The 20,292-nt window shown below is 58.5% G+C and overlaps 1 protein-coding gene across 2 annotated transcripts; it reads left to right on the top strand.

Annotated features, from left to right (window-relative positions):
• The first annotated feature begins 2,258 nt into the window (after nt 1-2,258).
• CLPTM1L (CLPTM1 like) lies at nt 2,259-16,201 on the top strand. 2 transcript variants are annotated; one of them, XM_074329125.1, is made up of 17 exons: nt 2,259-2,665; nt 3,100-3,200; nt 4,070-4,259; nt 5,529-5,677; nt 6,715-6,793; nt 8,809-8,926; nt 9,218-9,312; nt 10,007-10,091; nt 11,268-11,371; nt 12,220-12,285; nt 12,966-13,016; nt 13,738-13,820; nt 14,359-14,393; nt 14,770-14,825; nt 14,905-14,949; nt 15,224-15,339; nt 15,712-16,201. In XM_074329125.1, the coding sequence occupies exons 1-17, from the start codon at nt 2,504-2,506 to the stop codon at nt 15,794-15,796; spliced, it is 1,620 nt and encodes a 539-aa protein (XP_074185226.1). In that variant the 5' UTR covers nt 2,259-2,503; the 3' UTR covers nt 15,797-16,201. The 2 variants fall into 2 exon arrangements, with proteins under 2 accessions (XP_074185226.1, XP_074185225.1); XM_074329124.1 differs by having other exon boundaries at nt 2,293-2,665; nt 5,532-5,677.
• The last annotated feature ends 4,091 nt before the right edge of the window (nt 16,202-20,292 follow it).

The raw sequence follows: 20,292 nt of genomic DNA on the forward strand, positions 1-20,292 counted from the left end.
GAAAGCTCTGTCTTCCCCCAGGAGGCACAGCCATTGCTTATATACTCTATTTGCTTGATTACATGTTTTCTTCTTTGCAGTTGGCGCCACTTACCTGATTGAGGTCTTGTCAAGCTCATCCATCTGCAGAAATACTGTGCTACATTTCAGCATTTACAGACTAGTGTATAGTAATGTGGACAAGTGGGGTCACTACTAACCTGGCAAGCTGGGGGGGGTGGCAGGCCATGCAAACCCGAGACCACATGTCACTACACAGGATGGTCTATGTGGGGCCACTACTAACCTGGCAAGCTGAGGGGGGGTGGCAGGCCATGCAAACCCGAGACCACACGTCACTACACAGGATGGTCTATGTGGGGTCACTACTAACCTGGCAAGCTAAGGGGGGGTGGCAGGCCATGCAAACCCGAGACCACGTGTCACTATGTCACTACACAGGATGGTCTATGTGGGGTCACTACTAACCTGGCAAGCTGAGGGGGGGGGGTGGCAGGCCATGCAAACCCGAGACCACACGTCACTACACAGGATGGTCTATGTGGGGTCACTACTAACCTGGCAAGCTTGGGGGTGGGGGGTGGCAGGCCATGCAAACCCGAGACCACGTGTCACTACACAGGATGGTCTATGTGGGGTCACTACTAACCTGGCAAGCTGAGGGGGGGTGGCAGGCCATGCAAACCCGAGACCACACGTCACTACACAGGATGGTCTATGTGGGGTCACTACTAACCTGGCAAGCTGAGGGGGGGTGGCAGGCCATGCAAACCCGAGACCACGTGTCACTACACAGGATGGTCTATGTGGGGTCACTACTAACCTGGCAAGCTGAGGGGGGTGGCAGGCCATGCAAACCCGAGACCACGTGTCACTACACAGGATGGTCTATGTGGGGTCACTACTAACCTGGCAAGCTGAGGGGGGGTGGCAGGCCATGCAAACCCGAGACCACACGTCACTACACAGGATGGTCTATGTGGGGTCACTACTAACCTGGCAAGCTGAGGGGGGGTGGCAGGCCATGCAAACTCGAGACCACGTGTCACTACACTGGATGGTCTATGTGGGGTCACTACAAACCAGGCCAGCTGAGGCGGGGGGGGAGGCCATGCAAACCCGAGACCACGTGTCACTACACAGGATGGTCTATGTGGGGTCACTACTAACCTGGCAAGCTGGGGGGGGGGCAGGCCATGCAAACCCGAGACCACGTGTCACTATGTCACTACACAGGATGATCTATGTGGGGTCACTACTAACCTGGCAAGCTGGGGGGGGGGGCAGGCCATGCAAACCCGAGCCCACGTGTCACTATGTCACTACACAGGACGGTCTGAACGCACCGATTCCTAAGTGACAGCGGTCACTGTGAGCAGACGCGTCCTGCCTGCAGCTCAGGCAGCCTGTCCGTCTGCGTCTGAGACCACACACCCTTGCAGCCAGTCGCCCCTTTTTCCAGACGCCTCGGGGCACCACCCGCTGCGGCGGAGCCCGCGACCGCGGAGCCCCTCGTGGTGTCGGGTCCCCCACCATCTCTATGCGCTTCAATGTGACCGCGCTGCACCCACCTTTGTGAGTGTGTCTGTTCCTTTTCCCCCCAATCCGAGACCCCCCTGCTTTCTCCAAAGCCCTTCGTCTCCCGACGGGACCCATGTGACACCCCCTTCTGTCTCCTCCTCTTCTTCTGTCGCATGGAAACGAAACCCGCAAACCGCGTTCTCGCGGGCGTCTCCGCAGCCGCGGCCAGTTTGTCTCAATCAACTCGGAAAAGTCCCCTACAGCTTGGACGCTTCCTGCACGGACAGTGAAACCCCCGGACCCTGAGGCCCTCGTCCCGTCTGACAAAACCAACGTGAATCGGGTGTTTCGTTTTGGTGACTATTCAATGGTTCATGTTTACTCTGATGTCACTGCAGACTTGGGGCTGAAAGAACAGAGTCTCTGCGTCGCCTCCATCCAGGGCCTCACACGTAGACATGTCACCCATGTGTGGGTCCCGCCACTCGGGCCCCGCGTCCTCCGCAGGGGCTCCTGGGGGACCGGCCCGCGCCGAGGCCGCGCCCGACAACCTCGCGTCCCAGCCCCACCCTGACTGGCGGAAGCCAGAGCGACTGGACCCGCGAGGCACGCCGGGAGGACGGCGCCGGCCGATGACGTCACTGCCGCCGCGCCCTGGACGCAAACGTGCGTGCGTACGTGCGCGCGGCGGCGGCGAGACTACGCTTCCCAGGTGGCCCCGCGGCGCGTCCACTTCCGGCGAACAGCGGAGGACCCGGAAGCGGCGGGCGGGCCGGCGAATCCCGCGGCGACAGGTCGGCGGCAGGAGCATGCCGGGCGGCCGGCGGCTGGCGGCGGGCGACGCGTTAGTTACCCGGCGGCGGCGGCGGCGGCGCGCGGCTGCTCGTGTGTGAGCAGCGGCGGCCGGAGTGTCCGGCAAGGGCGCCGAGCGGGCGGCGAACCGAGCGAGCGGGCGCTGCTCCGGGCCGGGGGCGGCGGCGCCATGTGGAGCGGCCGCAGCTCCTTCACCAGCCTGGTGGTGGGCGTGTTCGTGGTGTACGTGGCGCACACCTGCTGGGTCATGTACGGCATCGTCTACACGCGCCCGTGCGCCGGCGACGCCAACTGCATCCAGCCCTACCTGGCGCGGAGGCCGAAGCTGCAGGTGCGCGGCCGCGCGGGGCGCTGCTCGGGGCGCCGGCGGGGCCGGGCGGGGCGGCCTCGCTTCTGCGGGGGAGCCGGGCTGGGCGGCGGCGTGGGTCCCGCTCAGTGCGCCGGGCCGGCCGGGCTGGGGCTGCTAGCCGGTCTCCGACCCCCGGCACATCCTGAGGACCTGCCCGCATGGCGGCCCCGCAGGCGCCGGAGTCGAGTCCCTCGCCCTGTGGTCCCGTCAGCCTCCCGCTGTGTAGCAGGTGGTTCTGTTGCACCTTCGCAGCAGTCGCATCAGAAACGCTCGTTCCTCCCCAGGTCAGAGCCCCTTCGGGAGTTAACGTGCAACCTTCCCACCTGCAGCATCAGGCCGCCCTCGGTGCAGCTGTTTGCTGTGTGTGCCCTCTGGCCGGGGCCCTGCCAAGCTGATTTTCTTGCCATCCTTTCCAGCTGAGCGTGTACACCACCACCCGGTCCAACCTCGGTGCCGAGAACAACGTGGATCTCGTCTTGAACGTGGAAGACTTTGACGTGGAGTCCAAATTCGAAAGGTATGGTTATGGGACAACGTACCAATGATTGGGTTCATGTCATCAAGTGTCATTTAAAAGTTAGCATTGTGTGCAGAGCAAGGTTACCTTAAGAAGCTATCGTGCCAGCTGTCTTGTGAATGGTGAACGTTTTAAGGGGAGACCTATGTGTCATGTAAGCAGTCAAACTCTTGTTTTACTTGAAAGTAGCAGATGAGTCTGTCATTTAGGAAGCAGCTGAGACCAGCATCGAATGGCTGTGGTGTCACAGCAGCCGTGGGGAGTTTCCGAAGGAGAGGGTGTCACAGTGGGGAGGACCTGGAGAACAGAGACAGCAAATGACTCGTCTCTTCCTAGTGGAAGGAGTGTCATGTTTAACTGTGGCTGTAGTATCTAGTGTCAACAAGTGCACTTAAAAATTGGTGTACTTGTAGGAGTCTACCTTTTCCCTCCACGTCGTCTGGGAGGGATCAGATAGAGTGATGGGACATGTGACGCTGTGTGACAGGAACATCCTCTGGCTGGCCTGCCCCAGGGACAGTTGCTGAGGCAGTGTGGAGGGTGGGCATGCGCACACTTGGGGCTGGCCACTGTCTGCCTGTGACCTCAGCTAGTGACTGGCTTCTGAGTGCTGGGAAATGGAGGCAGAACAGGCAGTCTTTTCAGCTTTCAGGCATTGCCACCCATGCTTCTAGAACGCATCTGTAAACCTCTGCCCCTAGGCCTCTCAGGACAGTCACAGACAAGTGGGTTTCGTTTTTAGTACTCCAAGCTAAAATTAGTTGGTTTGAAACAGTGTAATTTGTAAAGACATTTGCATGGTGTCCGCTGTGTGTATGTACGTGGAATGTAAATGTACATGTTTAAAATTGTAATTTGTCTTGTTTTAGGACAGTTAACGTTTCTGTACCAAAGAAAACAAGAAACAACGGGACACTGTACGCCTATATCTTCCTCCATCATGCTGGCATTCTGCCGTGGCATGATGGGAAGCAGGTGCACCTGGTCAGCCCTCTGACCACCTACATGGTCCCCAAACCAGAAGAGGTCAACCTGCTCACTGGGGAGTCTGCTGCTCAGGTGAGCATCTCCATTGCGGCACCAGGCAAACGAACAGGCCCTCTGTCCCTGGAAGTCACACATGTGTGCAGGACGGGAAAGTAAGGCACTGTGATGTTACTGGCTCACACTGTCTTCAGCTGAAGCATTTCCCATGGGTTACGGATAAACTATACGTCCAATTAGTGACGTGCATTTGCAGTAATCCACTGACGTTCTTCACCCGAGCTCCTTCACAGGCCGTGGGCCCGCTCAGCCCCCTGGGAGTGTGGGGAGCAGGGAGTCCGCCCCTTCTTGGAGCTCAGCTGCAGTCATCACTTAGAGTTGAGAGACTCACACTGCTGCGTGCAGGACGACAGCTCTTGGATGTTTATTCTAAGAATGTAATTCAAAGTGATTAAGAGGCCACGTACACGTCATGTTTCGTATGTCCGTAGAAAACTACATACCAGGAAACACTGGGGATCACATAAGTGACCATTCACAAAGCCCCAGATGGAGGAGTTCTGGTGTTCACACGAGTGTTGAATGTGACGCAGTTACGAACTAGGAGCGTGGCAGCTTTCAGGAAGTGTCTGTGGGACTTGTTCCTGCCGGGGCCAGGGCTGTCCGTGGTTTGGGGCCAGAAACGCTGCCAGCCTGCTCCAACCTCCAGTGTGCATTCCCTGCTGTGTGCTTGGGGAGAGCGCCCATCTCCCTCTCCATGGGGACAGTATGGCCCTGCCTCATAGAGCCTTCCTGGAGAGTCGAGGCAGTGCGTGTGGAGGGTCTTTGGAACATACAAATCCCAGATGTTAGCTATTGCTTGTATTTTGGAGCCCATTTTTAATATAAATTGTTACAAACTGTCTTTAGGTGGGAGATAAATGAAACGACAGTTTTTCCTAGAATTTACCAATTAGATCTACCAAAGGTTTTCTCGTCAATAAGCTTCTTTCTGAATTTAGTGAAGATGGATGTCTACTCATTGGCATGGCTCCTTCCAGCCTGTCTGACATCCCCAGCTTAGAAGCGATCTCCTTGTCAGGCCCACTGCACGTGCAGGGTGCTCAGCTTGTACCCCCCGGCGTCTCCCACACTGCCCTCAGGGTCCTGAGAAGCGGCTGTGTTAGGCTGCATCCCAAACCTCAGCCAGTGAGAGATCCAGGACCAACGTGGCTTCTGGGGAGAGAAGGAGTCGGGGGCTGGCAGCGTTGGGCTGCCCCACGCCGCTGCCTCACACCGTCCATCCCAGTCCCGTTCCCCACGCAGCACTGGCCCCTTTTCCTGATGGTCATTCCTTCCATTTAGCAGCAGATCGAAGCCGAGAAGCAGCCGACGAGCGCCCTGGAGGAGCCCGTCTCCCACTGGAGACCAAGACTGACACTGAACGTGATGGTGGACAACTTCGTCTTCGACGGGTCCTCCCTGCCCGCCGACGTCCATCGCTACATGAAGATGTGTGTGTCCCGGGCGGGTGGGAGTGAGCAGGGCACGCTTACTCGCCTGCTTTGAGCACGGCCCCCTTGCCTGCTGCGCTGACAGCAGGTGGCGACCCCAGTGGTGTGGGGGTAGAGGGAGCACCCCCCCCGCCCCCCCGGGATCGTGACCCACCAAACCCCTGCCTCTCTGAGCCATCCCTGAGCTCAGAGGCCCGGGGCACCACCAGGCCTGTCCCTGCTCTCTGGGAGTTCTTGCTGACCAAGTGGTGACATGAATGAAACCGAAGGGAGCCCCCCTGCCCTTGGCCCTTGGCCGAGCCTTCGAGCCTTCCCTTGGAGAGAAATCAGGAGCATTGAGGAGAGCGTGTCCCTCTGCTTTTGTCCTGGCTGCATCCTGACTGCGTCCACTAGGGGGCCATGGCCGGTCTTATCGTGACTGGTGCGTGGACTTAGCTTTCCACCGGGTGTGCCTGCCGCTTGCTGTCACTGGGTCAGCGTAACTATTAACATTGACTGACCGGCTTAGACTTCACGCATCTGCAGGCCTCGGGGAGCCTGCTGTGAGCTTAGGACCTGTTAGCAGGTCCTCACGGACCCCGAGGAGTGGCCATGACCACAGTTGTTCTTCCTTTGTCGGTGGCCCCTGTGGTGGGGTTAGGAGGGCCTTTCCTTTTGTAAGTTTAAATCGTGGTTTTGCATCGTGATACATGCACATAGCTCAGTGACAGCAGCATTAGGTGCAAAGCCCCCACTTCTGTCCTCTGGCTCCCCACCCCTCCCAGGCATGAGTAGCAGATGGGTTTGTACTTCTGCTGTCACCATCTCGCTGGGCCCCACTCGCTCTTTTTTACACCCCGATGATGATCCGCTGTGTGGCCAGGTTACCGTTTATGTCCCCCGTCCCCCTGGTGTCCGCTGGGTGCTCTCTCTGGCTGGGACGGCTATGACCAGGAGCAGCTGAGGTGTGGGCTGGGATTCTCAGGGATGCGGCATCTCGGCTGTGGTCAGTTCCAAGGTGAGAGGGCTCGCCGTGACTTTGAACTGCTTCTCCCCAGGGTCCAGCTGGGGAAGACGGTGCATTACCTCCCTATTCTGTTCATCGACCAGCTCAGCAACCGGGTGAAGGACCTCATGGTGAGCGCTGGCCCTCAATCTTGCGGTGACAGCTTTTGCCTGGGGTGCTTCCTCCATTGTGGTGCGGGTCCCCTGGCGAGGCCGGTGGAGGGCTTGCGAGGTGCTTCAGTAAGTGTTCGGACCGGGGACGCATGGGCTTCTGGGCAGGCGCTTGTCAGCTGAAATGGTCAGTGAACGAGGTTCCTGCTGCGAACATGCAGGCAATTCAGGAAGTGTTCTGAGCAGCTGGCCCTGTGTGTTACCGCCGGTCCCAAGGGCCGGGGTCGAGGTGTGCACGTGGACAGTTGGACAGCAGCTATGGGCCCGTGTTATGTTGCAGAAGCCACACGCCTGCTCCCCCAGGCTGGACACGGGGAAAGAAGTGAGGCCGGCTTTTGGTGAAGAACAGTGACAGCAGTGGTTGGGATTAACTGAGCATGCCAGGCGCCGTGCTGAGTGCCCCCCAGGTGTTGGGAGGCGTGTCCCTGTGCTCCATGCTTATCCAGGCCTACCCAGGGTCATACAGCTGCCCCGCTGAGGTCACGTCTGCACAAAGCCGGATAACTCACTGTTCCAGAGCGCCACTGCTCACTGGTGACTTTCTGAGGAGCCCGGCCACGCGCCCAGCAGCTCTGAATGGACAGTCGCTCCATCTCACAGCCGAGGAAGCTGAGGCCAGGAGAGCGTAGGGAGCCCTTGGTGCGCTGTAGCAGCAGGGAACCCAGCCCCTAACCAGGCTGGGCCTTTCGGGCCCCTGCCCAGTTCTGCCGCCTCCTGCTGGTGGAGGCACTCAGAAATGACTGTCCCCGCTCCACTGTTCCCCGGGGCGAGGCGTCCCTAACACGCAGTGTCCTGCACTTCGCTGGGTGCCACAGCACCTGGCCTGCAGGCTGGGGCGGGCAGTTGTTCCTCCTCAGCCTTTTCTGGAGTGTGCTGTGCTGTGTGCGCAGCCCTCGGTCACACCAGGCTCATCTGAGCTGCACACGACAGTACTGGGTGGCCCTGGCAGCTGCCGTGGTCGCCCCTGGAAAGGGGCTCGGGAAGCGGCGAGCAGACAAGTCTGGCTGGGTCGCTGGCGGCTGTGGGCAGCATCTGCAGTGCCCACATGCTCCTGGTTGCCACGCGGCTGAGGAAAGGCCTGACACAGGAGAGTGCTGATAGTCTCAGAACAGCACATGACAGGCAGCCAGCTTTGCCCAGCTCACCTCCTGCCACAGCACTGTGTCTCACTTGGGGCTGCTTTGCAGGAGTGCCCTCTTTGGAGAACAGCCAAGCCCGCTGGGGTGACGGGTGCTGCCCACCCCCGGAGCCGAGGCAGTGGCACCTCCTGGCGCGGGCTTGGCTTGCTGCCGCAAGTCCTGAGGTCACTGTGCTGTGTGGGGTGGCCCGACGCCTGGGCCTGGTGTCCCGTTGATCCTGGCACATCTGGTGGCCAGGCCTGTGATACCAGCTGTGCTCACTGAGGGGTCGTGGCGAGTGTGGAACGTGACCCTGTGGGTGTGCCCAGCACCCTCGGGGTGGGGGTGTCACTGCCCCGTGTGCTGGCAGAGGCCTCCCTCCTGGGGCCTGGCCCCTGCCGACCTGTCTGCTGCCAGACCGCGGGACCGACCGTGCTTTCCTTGCTGAGGCAGCCTCCACCCCAATTCTGTGCGTCCTCATGAGCCCAGCCTGAGTGCTGCTGCCTCCTGGAGCTTCCGGCCAGCCCTCGGTGGAGTGACTGCCCCTGCCCTGCAGTCTGGGGCATTAGGCCCGTGGGTGCAGGTGGCTGCACGGGTCTCCTACTCCGTCTCCTGCCCTTGGCTCGGCGTCATGCACGTCGCTAGTCCTGGCACATGGGGGAGCCAGGAAGGACCATGGACCCTCAGGATTCCCTGAGGAAGAGGGGTGTTTAGCCAGGGTGTGGCCATAACACAGACGTAGGAGTGTCAGTTCTGGAGCTTGGGGACAGGTGCGCTGTGGTCCCACCAAGGTGGAAGGATGCTGGCCGGCGGCGGTGCTCCCGGCAGGGCAGGCTCTGACTGGTGCCCTTCCGTCAGGTCATAAACCGCTCCAGCACCGAGCTGCCCCTGACCGTCTGCTACGACCGGATCTCGCTGGGGCGGCTGCGTTTCTGGATCCACATGCAGGACGCCGTGCTCTCCCTGCAGCAGCTCGGTGAGGCCGCCGCGCCGGCCGTCCTGGGCCTGGGCCCCTGTCGTCCCCGCCCTCGGAGGCACTGTAACCCCGTGCTGAGGGTTCCCTTACGTAACCCTAAGGGTCACCAGTATCCAGTTTCCCTGTCTCTGCAGAGCCCTCGCTGTTCCCTGAGAGCCTGCTTTTCTCGGGACATCATGTCCGCAATGCCACAGTTTGGGGCAGGGGACCTCTCACCGCGCACAACCCTCGGGAATGTCTGTGAAGTGAAGTGAGGTTGACACAGTCTATTTTGCGTTGTATTTCTTTCAGGGTTTTCAGAGAAAGACGCTGATGAAGTGAAAGGAATCTTTGTTGATACCAACTTATATTTCTTAGCGTTGACCTTCTTTGTCGCAGCATTTCACGTGAGTGGGTCACTGAGTCCTTGGTGATGACACTGGCAGGTGTGGATGGCTCCCAGGGCACCAGCCGTCCTTTGCTGGGGGAGTGGTGTGGCCGTGTCCTGTGCGGCAGCCCCTTGGTGGCCAGCAGACCTGAGGATCTGCAGGCCGCCATGCCAGGACCTTTCTGCCAGCTCAAAAGAGGGTGTCTGAACCTCGGGAACTGGCCACCTTAAGACTTGGGACTTGGCTGGGAAAGAAATCCGAAATCACCGAGATGAAGGGATGACAGTAACATGAGTGTTTCACTGTCAACCCCAGTGGTTATACGGGTCTGCAGGCTGGCGGGGGGACGCCGTCACCACGGGTTGGCCGTGCCAGACTCGGTCAGGGTGGGAGGGTGCGACGGCATGGGGGGGGGGGGGGGGCTCTGAGTGCCTGGGCCTCAGCAGCCGGTTCAGCTAAAACTTTCCAAAACCTCTGGGAAGCAGCACATTTATCAAAAGGTCGTATCTCAGAATGAGCCCTTGCTGTGACCGGAGGGGAACGGCAGGTGCACCTGCGGGCAGCCCGCCATTGCAGGCTGGTTGTAGGCGTTGGCCTGGCCCACGGTGACCACGGCGTGGTGCTGAAACACGTGGGGCCACCTCACTGTGCCTTGTGCACACCTGCAGACTCACGGTTAACAGATGGCGTTGCCGTCCCCTCTCCTTTTCAGCTTCTCTTTGATTTCCTGGCATTTAAAAATGACATCAGCTTCTGGAAAAAAAAGAAGAGCATGATTGGAATGTCCACCAAAGCAGGTAGACGCCACCAGAATGTCTGACCCATTCCCAGAGTATGTTCTGTCGTCTATATAGACGGATTATAAGGTCCACTTTGAAACCTAAAGTTATGACTCTGTGACAAACGCTAGTTGCAGGCCCCGCTCCCTGGTCCCATTCAGGAGAGGCCTCTAGGTCACGTGTGGTGATAACTGGGAGGGAGCTGTCACCGAGGAGGACAGGGATGCACAGCTGGGGCCCGTGTTGGTGAGGACAGGGAGGCTGGTCCCCAGCACCCGGTGTGTTGGCCAGGCGAGCGCCCGAGACGAGAGGCAGGTCTTTCCTCCCATGGCAGTGACACCCCCAACTGGGTGGTCTGGGGTGCCTGGGTCCCTCTCCCCATGTCACCTGTGTCTGGTTTCCTCAGAGTACCTCCCTCCCCTGCCCCCCTGCCTACCCACCCCCGTCTACCCCCCCCCGCCTTTTCATGGGCGGAAGGAGGGGGCAATAGATGGCAGTGGCCATGAGCAGGGTTTGTGGGTCCTTGAGTCTGCCCACGGAAGGTAGCTGGGCATCTTTGCCCCGTGAGTCCCACGTGGAGCTGGCTCTGCCGCTTCTGCCCAGACGCACTTCCTCTGCAGGACGTTTCCAGTGGGTGGCAGCATTTAATAAGTAGGACTTCAAGAGAGGAAGCTTGATGCGTTTATCAGGGACCTGGTACAAAGCAGGAGGGTGTGACCTAGGAGAACAGGAAAGCAAGTTGTAATTCTGCTCAGGAGCCTGTTTCCTCAGCACATTTTCTGTGTGTTTGTGTGTTAAAGGGTGACTTACACACACACATTGTTGGGGTTACTTTGTGTTTGGTTCTGGAGCCTTTCAGAACCATTTCACACTGTGTTCTCCAGCCGCATGTGGCCCACTGTGCAGTTAGTGTACAAAGTGGCAGGAAATTGCAGGTCCGCGTGCGTGAGTGTGCATGTGTGTGTGTGTGTGTGTGCATGTGACTGCATGCGTGTGTGTGCGTGCGTGAGTGTGCATGTGTGTGCATGCGTGAGTGCACGCATGCGTGAGTGCATGTGAGTGCACGTGTGTGCGTGAGTGCATGCGTGTGTGAGTGTGCATGTGAGTGCACGTGTGTGTGCGTGCGTGAGTGTGCATGTGAGTGCATGTGTGCGCGTGTGCTGGGCGCCCCCTCAGCACGCCCTCTGTCCGCAGTGCTCTGGCGCTGCTTCAGCACGGTGGTCATCTTCCTGTTCCTGCTGGACGAGCAGACGAGCCTGTTGGTGCTGGTCCCCGCGGGCATCGGAGCCGCCATCGAGGTGAGCTGTGGCCAGTGCATGTGGCCAGCATTGGGCCCAGGCGCTCAGCGCAGTCAGAACTCATGTGACTGTGTGTCGGGACGTGCGGCCACCTCCACAGGCAGCTGCTGTGGGTCCTTGGCCAGAGCGGGAGCCTGGAAGGTGACGTCGGGTGACCCTGCGGTTCCTGTTGGAGCGTGCCAGCTCATCACACCCTCACGGCGTGTTCTGACACATTGTCTGCAGTCCCCAGCAGCTCGCCAGTGTGCGGTGTGGCCCTGTGACGGCCCTGGCTGTGTGGGGCTTAGAAGGGTAGCCCTGGGGGGCAGGCAGGCTTGGGCCGAGCCTCGACAACAAAGGTGGGGTTGGGAGAGTGGAGGGAGGCGGTGGCCTCCATGTCCCCGCCTGCCACCCAGCTCACGCGGCTGTCAGGTAGGGTTGTGCTCTCCACGCCCATGCAGGAGGGCCGTGGCTGGGGACTGTCCCATAACCACAGTGTGGACACCACTTTTAAAGGTGGCTGTGCCTGGCCTACTCCATGGGGCAGCAGCTGGGCATGGGCCCTGGAAAGACCGGAAACGGCTGGGCCCTCTGCTGGGTGAACTGGAGGCAGGCTGGGTGGGGTGGGCCCGCCGAGCAGACGAGCAGGGGAGAGAACTCAGCCCAGAGGAGGACGGCCAGGCTGAGGGCCGGTTTGCTGGCGCTGAGAGGAGGGGTGGTGGCCGTGTGGGGGACCCTGCTGGGTGGCCGGTGGTCCGTGAAGAACAGCAGGGGACCCGTGGGCAGCTGGGGCTGGGCCATCAGGGTCTGAGTGCTGACTTCTGGCCTTGTGCTGTCGGGATCCTCAGTGTCGGTTTGTTTCTTCCCAGCTGTGGAAAGTGAAAAAGGCTCTGAAGATGAGCGTTGTGTGGAGGGGCCTGAGGCCGGCGTTGCAGGTGAGCGAGGCTGCTCTGTGCTCTGGACGTTGTCACCTTGTTCCCTCTTGTCCGATACTGTCTGCTTCCCATCCTCTCACGTGCCACAGCTTGTGTGCCACGGCACTTCCTGGCTGCACTGCTGAGGTGTGGAGCAGGTGACTGTCACGCAGTGGCATCGCTGCCCTCCGATAACCAGAACGGCTCCCGCGGCGGACGCAGCGTCGGTTCTGTGATCACGGCTCATTCTGGGCTTGCACGGGGACCCCAAGTGCAGATCGAGTAGTGCCTGTAGCTCCGGGAGGACGCCGGTCTGAGGGCTCCCGCAGGTGGTTCCAGCGGCTGCCCGGCCAGCCAGTGGGTTACGGGCTTGAAGCTCGCTCTGCCCTCTGTGGGGACTTCAGCTGAGGGGAAGTCCCGTTATGCAGGTCCTAGACAGGTCGGGGACAGGATACTCGGCAGGTGGGATACAGCCCGTAGTCCCTAAAGGTGCCTAGGTACCCACCGTCACTGATCAGAGAGCAGCGTCTGTTTCCGTGCAGAGCAGGCCTCGCACTATGCCCGGGCACGCGGCTTCAGTGTCACGGCCAGAGTGGACGCAGGCTGCCTGCCCCCAGTCCTTCCGGGTGGAGGGCGGGCTCGTGCTCACTTGCCCGCCTCCCGTCAGTCACTTGACATGACTGTGTTGCATTTTACAACAGTTTGGTGCCTACAGTGAATCTGAGAGGAGAACAGAGGAGTACGACACTCAGGTGAGCAGCAGGGGCCTGCAGAGCATGCGTGCCCGGCACACAGACAGCTGAGCGCCCAGGAGACATGGCCGTGCTGGGACCTGCACCGCGGGGGCTGTCTCCCTGGAGGGGTGGCCACAGTCCCGAGTAGATTCCGCCTGGGAGAGGAGGGGCACGAGACTTCTCCCTGTTTCCTGGTCCCTGCAGGTGGCGCCACACAGCTGGGGAACGTTTATCTTCATAAGTGGGCTTGTCCTCAGGCCCGTGGTAGCTGCAGGCTAACCCTGTCGTGTGTCAGCTACTGTGGGAGCTGCGGCTTTTGTGTGGTCATGCAGTCTTCCCCAGGCGGGGAGGCTTTATTTATTGGCTTAACGGGTACCCACTTGCAGTCTGATTTTTACTGGGGTTACAGTGAAGTTCAAATCCCAGTAAATACAGGGACGACTGCAGGGACTTGGGCGGCAGTTCACACGTTCCCGGGAGTTTCTCCAGATTTCTTTCCATCCTGTTTCTTCATGGGTCTGTCGTAGGCTGGTTGGTTGGGGTGAGCCGGCATTGGTGTGCTGTTGTTGACGTCATGGTCCCCTCAGCTGCACCCTGGGTGCTGTGCGCTCACACTGGGTGTGACAGATGCAGCCTGGAGTGTCCACCAGTCCCACAACTGCCGTGTGCAGAGGTCTCTTGCCCTGCCTGTGAGTCAAGGTTTGAGGGGGGCTCTAACGGGGAATGCTGTTGTCTGCAGGCCATGAAGTACCTGTCGTATATACTGTACCCTCTGTGCATTGGGGGCGCCGTCTACTCGCTGCTGAATGTCAAGTATAAGAGGTACGGGGCCACACTCACCTGGACAGCCCGCTCAGCTTCCATGTGCTCGGCAGAGAGCTGGGGTCTTCATCGGTCCCGTGGGTTTGGGAGCGACGTAAAAGCAGCCCCGGAATTGGAGACACCGCTGTGGGGCGGGGGGGGCAAGGCCTGCCCTGCCCCTTTGTCCTGAGCCGTGGCCACGTAGGGAGGCTAGCACCCACAGCACGGCTTCCAGGTGACAGCCAATTAGTTTGACCAGGGAACATGCAGTAGCGGCCGTGTGGCTGCTGCGTGTGGGCTGGGGGAGCGTGGGGGCGTGCCCTGGGCGCTGCGGGGGCCTGGGGGAGAACAGGGGCACGGCCCCAGGGGCTGTGCAGGGCAGGACTACAGCCAGGGCTTGGTTGTCTGACTGGCAGCTCTGAAGGATGGCTGTCAGAGCAGACCCCCAGTTTGCAGACTCCTCACCTTGCAAAGGAAAGAGGCATGGTTGTCACGTAACAGACAGTGGCTGGTGGGGGACGTCGGGCCTCCCACGGTGACAGCTCTCTCTTCTTTCCAGTTGGTATTCTTGGTTAATCAACAGCTTCGTCAATGGTGAGTCCCGTGATTCCCTGTTCTGGTAACAGCATTTACGGCAGGTCCCTTTCTGCCCGTGATGTGAGGTCAGCTTGTCAGGCCCGGCTCTATACACGGCTGGGCCCCAGGCTGCCCAGTTTGCTGTGAGCCCTGAGCAGCTTCCTCCATGCCCCAGTGTGATGCCAGCCATGACCAACACCATCTCCACACCTGACCCCTGAGAGCACGGGGCGCGGCGTGGCCGTGCCTCCACAGGCACTGGGGGTCTGCGGGTAGGCAGGAGGGGCTTTCGGACTGCCTCGCTCACTAGGGCTGGTTCCCAAACCTGGCTGCAGCCCTGGGGCCCTGGGTGTTGGAGGGAGCGTGTGCTCTACAGCCGTGTCTGTCTCCCCAGGAGTGTATGCCTTTGGCTTCCTCTTCATGCTGCCTCAGCTCTTCGTCAACTACAAGGTAAGAGGTGTCCCTGTGTGCTTGTGTGGTGGCTCCTGACCCTTGACCCCTGACCCGCACCATCTGTCCTTGTTCCCAGATGAAGTCGGTGGCACACCTGCCCTGGAAGGCCTTCACCTACAAGGTCAGTGTTTCGCCTACAGGGGGCGCTATGGGAATGCAGGGGCATAGGGTGGGTCCCGTCTTCCCTTGTCCTTTGGGTCCTGGCATGTCACCAGTCCAGAGTCCTCTACCTCCTTTTCTGCTCTTATTGTCATTCCAAGAGTCACTTGCACTTGGGTGAGTGCGCTGTGAAGTGATTGGCTGATTTGGGTTCTGGAGCAGACAGGGCTGGGCAGTCAGCTGGGCCTCTGCCGGACCCTGATGGCTGCTGCCTGACCATACTCGCTGGCCCGCAGGCCTTTAACACCTTCATCGATGACGTCTTTGCCTTCATCATCACCATGCCCACCTCTCACCGCCTGGCCTGCTTCAGGGATGACGTCGTGTTCCTTGTCTACCTGTACCAGCGATGGTGAGTCCCGCTGACACCACAGCTGTCGTCCTGGGGGGAGGACAGGACTCGCGGTGGCCCTCGTGCGTTCCCGTTGCCGGTGGGAGGCCACGGAAGATGTTATTCAGAGAGTGCTGAGTGGCTGCACCAGCCTCTGCAAGCCCTTCTCTCCACAGGCACAAAGGGGTCACCCAGCCCAGCCTGTGCTGTGCTCCCCCAGGAGCCGGGCTCAGGGCCCCGGGCAGGCCTTCCCTGGGGGCGGGTGTGGCCCCTCTGCTCTGATCGGCCTCGAGCCACCAGCAGGAGGCAAACCCCACAGCACTCTCCTGCCGTAACCTTGACGGTTCGATTCTTAGTTGTTGGGGCTGGAGGACACACATGGTGTTGTTGCAGGCTCTACCCTGTGGACAGGAGCAGAGTGAACGAATTCGGGGAGTCCTATGAGGAGCGGCCCCAGCGGAAACCCCATGCGGACTGAGCCCCGGCCGGGCCGCTCCCAGCCACACAGTGCAGCTCAGGCGGTCAGCTGACTGCACGTGTGGGACGCTTCTGGTGACTGGCCTGGGCATTACTTCTGCATTGCCAAAACCTCTGGGCGTTTCTCCATCTCCTGAGTCCCTGATGGGGTTTGAGGAGCTGGCAGCAGTCACAACGCCCCCATGTGCAGACTTCCCACTCAGCCCAGGACGGCCCAGGGTCGGTGGGCTGCACGGTCGCCCGCAGACTTGGAGGCAGGGAGGGGCTCCTGCGTGAGTGGCAGGTGCCTCTAATCCGTGCTGTGGGATTCGGGATCAATTGCTTTTCTCTTTGTTTAACACTTGACTGTTTTAAAGCTTAATGTACGTACGTTTGTATTTTAAAATAAATTTCTCTGGCTATAACATTTTCTTGGCCTGGTACAATACGGGACGTGTTTCAGATACTTCTGCTTACCCCGCCCGGAAACGAGCACATGACATGGGCTCGTGTTTGCAGAAAGGACGACGTGAAGCACCCTCCCCGGCCTTGGAGTCAGTGGCGTTCTTGCACATTGTGTCTGGTGTTAGAGGCACTCATTGTGCAGCCGTGGCTGCCCAGCTGACCGTGCTGCTATTGGAGGAACACCGTAGGCTAATGCAGGCAGCCCAGGTGGGCAGAGAGACCAGGTTTGGGGACAAGGTGTAGTCGAATCGGTGAAATCACTCCCGAGGATCGGCTCTCAGCGCGTGGGTGCGTGCACGCAGCGGGTGGCTGGCTGTTGGTGACACCGACAGTAGCATCTCGGCCCGACGACCGTGGGCTTGGAGATCAGTCATCTCACCGTCAAGGGTCATCTTGGTGCTTTGGCCACCCCAGAAGTCCACGGAATGGGCCCCTCCTGGCTAGAAGGTAGAACCATGTGGGCAGCGTCACCTGGCGTCTTGCGAGCACGTGTCCCCCACTCATCCACGCTCGCTGTCCAGGAGCCCGTCAGGAAGGAGCAACTTGCAGTTACGGCACGTGAGCCTCACTCAATGACCTGAAAGAAGACCCTGGTTTCAAATCACCCTTTTATCATCAGAATGCTGAGGCGAGTCCAGGGCCCTGTGGGCAGTCTCTGAGGCTTGTCACCTGCCCGGAAACCATGACGCTCAGGACGACCCAGTGGGCTGCGCCCAGTAGCTTCACATACGTGTTTTGCTTTTGGGGGAGGCACCGGCTTCTGCATGAGGATGCATCAGCTATGTGGACACGGCTCCAACATGCTTCATGAACAGACCACCTGGCTCGGCCCGGGGGCTCTGCTTGCCCTGGTGCCAGTTCCAACGGCGCCACGGGCTGACATCACACAGACCTTCCTTCCTTGCGTTCGAAGCCCAAGGCTTGGCAGACTTAGAAAGTTCTCTGCAGATCTCTGCTGCTCTCACTTGCAGTGTCCTTATAAAACATGTCAGGAGGACACGTGTTTCCGTGACACCTGCTGCTCGTAGCTGACAGGCTGCATGCAGGTGGACCTGATAAGCGGGCAGCAGTGTGGGAACACGGGCTTTCCAAATGGCCCTTTGGGAATCCTAAGGGCGGGCACCCGGGGGCGGAACACCCTAGTCTGCCGGCTTCTGTTTCTGCAGTCCCAGCCTGGCTTCCAGTGGCCCTCCAGTGACATTCTTTTTCAGGTTGCAAATGCCATTGCACGTGGACCAGTCTTGTCTTGTGAATGTGGAAGTCACATTCTTTTAAAAGGAATGTTTTAATCAATAGTAAGTTACAGGGTGTTCCTTATAAAAAGCCATAGTCTTATGTGTTAATAAATTATTCACATAAGGTTACTTGAGTGCCTGCCTCCATTTTTTAAAGATAAACAGGAGATTAAATAAAAGGAGTATAATAGGAGACCTCCAAGTCCCTTCCAGCTTCAGGACTGACCCTTTTTCCCCACACACGACTCTCCCCTTGGGGCTAATGTCCCTGTGAGTGGCAGGGTTTTAAGGGGGAATCGACTGCGAGCGCCCTCCCTTGGGCACTGCCTGGACACGGTCCGCGTCCTGACTCGGTTTCCCTCTCAAACACCTCGAAGTGTCGTTCTGAGGAGTGCAGTGCTGTGGTGACCAGTTTTCTCTCGTGCTTCCTTGGTCCTCATAGCAGCCAGGCCATGCCTTACGTGACAATTATTAGGTAGGACTTCCAGGTGTGTGTCATTCGTAAAATGTCCCAGAACCCTTGGAAGCTGTTAAGTTGCCGACTATGAGAGATGATTGGGTAAAGGTGGAAACCTGAAAGCGCCCAAGACCGGAGCCACACGGTAGCTCCTGACCCGGCGATCGGGCCCTAGTCCGCATGTCTGTGTCACAGAGGAGATGGTCACCAGACCGCACACGTTGGTCAGCCTGACCTGCACCCACACAGAACCCTGCACTGGACGCTCGCGGAGAGCTTCCTCAGCCAAATGCTTGCCTGGCCTTCGTCCAGTGGCACACGGGCACGGGATGCCTGGTTCCCGTGCACTAGCCCCCTGCACGAAGGAACCGCAGTTTATCAGTCAGACGCCATCAGGGTTTCGTCCACTGTGGCTTTTTGGAGGAGTCACTCTGAGCGTCTGTGTGTGTGTCTTATGGGGGACACCACAGTCATTTTTTTGGGGACACACAGTGTGACAGGTTTAGCAGAGCTCGTGCCTGCCAGTGCAGCCCGAGTCCCAGCTGCGTCATGCCCCCAGCCTGGGCACTGCCGTCTGGCACCTCCCTGCGTGTGCGCGTGGCGTGCTGGCATCTGCTGCAGGTCCTGGCTTGTGTTGCTGATGACGAACGTGCCAAACACCTTTCGTGTCCTCAGCGCTCGACACCCCTCTTACAGTGAAGTGCCTACTTTTTCCTATTTCTCCATAACCATCGTCTCTAACGCCGTTCTTGGCGTTGTCACCACGGCTGCCTTACCCACGTGGTGTGAGGCGGGGAGCACCTCCTCCTCTGTCCTTGGAAGTCGCTCCCAGCAAGGCTGTGAGGCAGCGGGTGGGACCCTCCAGACCTCAGGCTCCTTTGCAGGGTCTTGACTCCCGACCGAGCTTTGGAATGGTGGTGGCCGTGCTCTGCTGGTGGTGTTTCCTCGTGCAGTGTCATGCCTTTGCTCAAGCAGTTTCTCCATTTGGTCTGAATTTGCACATTTGCTGGCATGATCTTGTTCATACTATCTTCTTGTTTCTTATGTCTGTAGCCATGTCTGCTCTGACCCCTGCAGTTTCCTGTGGCCATACAACAAGGGACCACAGACCAGGTAACACGAAGTGAATCAAAAAGTTGGCAGTACCAAGTGTGGGTGAGAGCGTGGCACTGGTGGGTGAACCTGTGACCTGGTCAGGATCCTTCTAGAAAACCTGGCTCAAACAACAGACTGTTATTGTCCCCCAGTCCTGGAGGCAAGAGGTCAAAAGTCAAGGTGTGGGCAGGGTGGTCCCTCTGGCAGGCCCGAGGGGGCGCCTGTCCTGTGTCCCCTCCTTGGCTTGTGGGTGGCTGTCTTCATCTTCACCGGCGCTCTCCCTGTCTATGGGTCTGTCTCCAATTTCCCATTCTTGTAGGGACACGGTTGTACTGGATTAGGGCCCATCCTAATGTCCTGACCTTTATGGGAGCACATGCAAAGATCCCAGTTCCAAATCAGGTCACCTTCACGGCTCCTAGGGGTCACGGCTTCAGCATATGACTTGGGAGATGCCATTCAGCCATAACAACTCCTCACATAGCTATTTGTGTCTTCTTTTTTCCTGACCAATCTGATTTTGTCAGTTCTACTAGCATTGGTCTCTTCAAAGAGTAAAGGGTTAGCGTTGTTGATTCTTTATATTTTGTTTTTTCTCATCAATTTCTGAGAAATTGATTTCTTTCTTTTTACATTATTGGGCCTATCTATCCTACTTTTGGAGATGGTTTCATGAGCTCATTAGTTTCTGCCTTTCTTTTTTGAACGTGCTGGTCTCCCTGAGGTGAGGAGGTGGTGCTGGGAGGCGGGAGCTGCACACGGAGAAGTTTGGAGACCAGCAAGGGTCCCCTGGTGTCCAGCTGGTTACTGATGGCGGTGTTGCAGATAGAAATTACGTCTGAGATGAAAAATACATTGGGTGTGATCAGTGAAAGATGAGACATTGCAGAAGAAAAGATGAATGAATTTTAAGACAGCAATACCTACGATGTGAAAAGAAACAAAAACTACTGAGAAACATCAAAAGAGAACAGAGCATGGTGAGCTGAGGGGGACTCCCGGGGGCTGTGGCTGACGTGTGAATGGAACACCCAAGGGAGAGCACAGGCAGGGAGGGGAGACAGAATGTCTGAAAACGTGTCAAATTTCATTAAAAAAGAAAAAACCCACAAAACAACAGAGTCAAGAAGTTTACCCAAAACCAACTACAGGAAACAGTAAGGAAAAAAAGGTACATCATAAACAAATGGCTGAAAACCAGTAACAAAGAGAAAATCCTTAAAGCAGCCCAAGGCAAAGCATGCGTGACATGCAAAGAACAAAGGA

This window comes from Rhinolophus sinicus, linkage group LG03, assembly GCF_036562045.2.
Source record: "Rhinolophus sinicus isolate RSC01 linkage group LG03, ASM3656204v1, whole genome shotgun sequence".
Taxonomy (NCBI): Eukaryota; Metazoa; Chordata; class Mammalia; order Chiroptera; family Rhinolophidae; genus Rhinolophus; species Rhinolophus sinicus.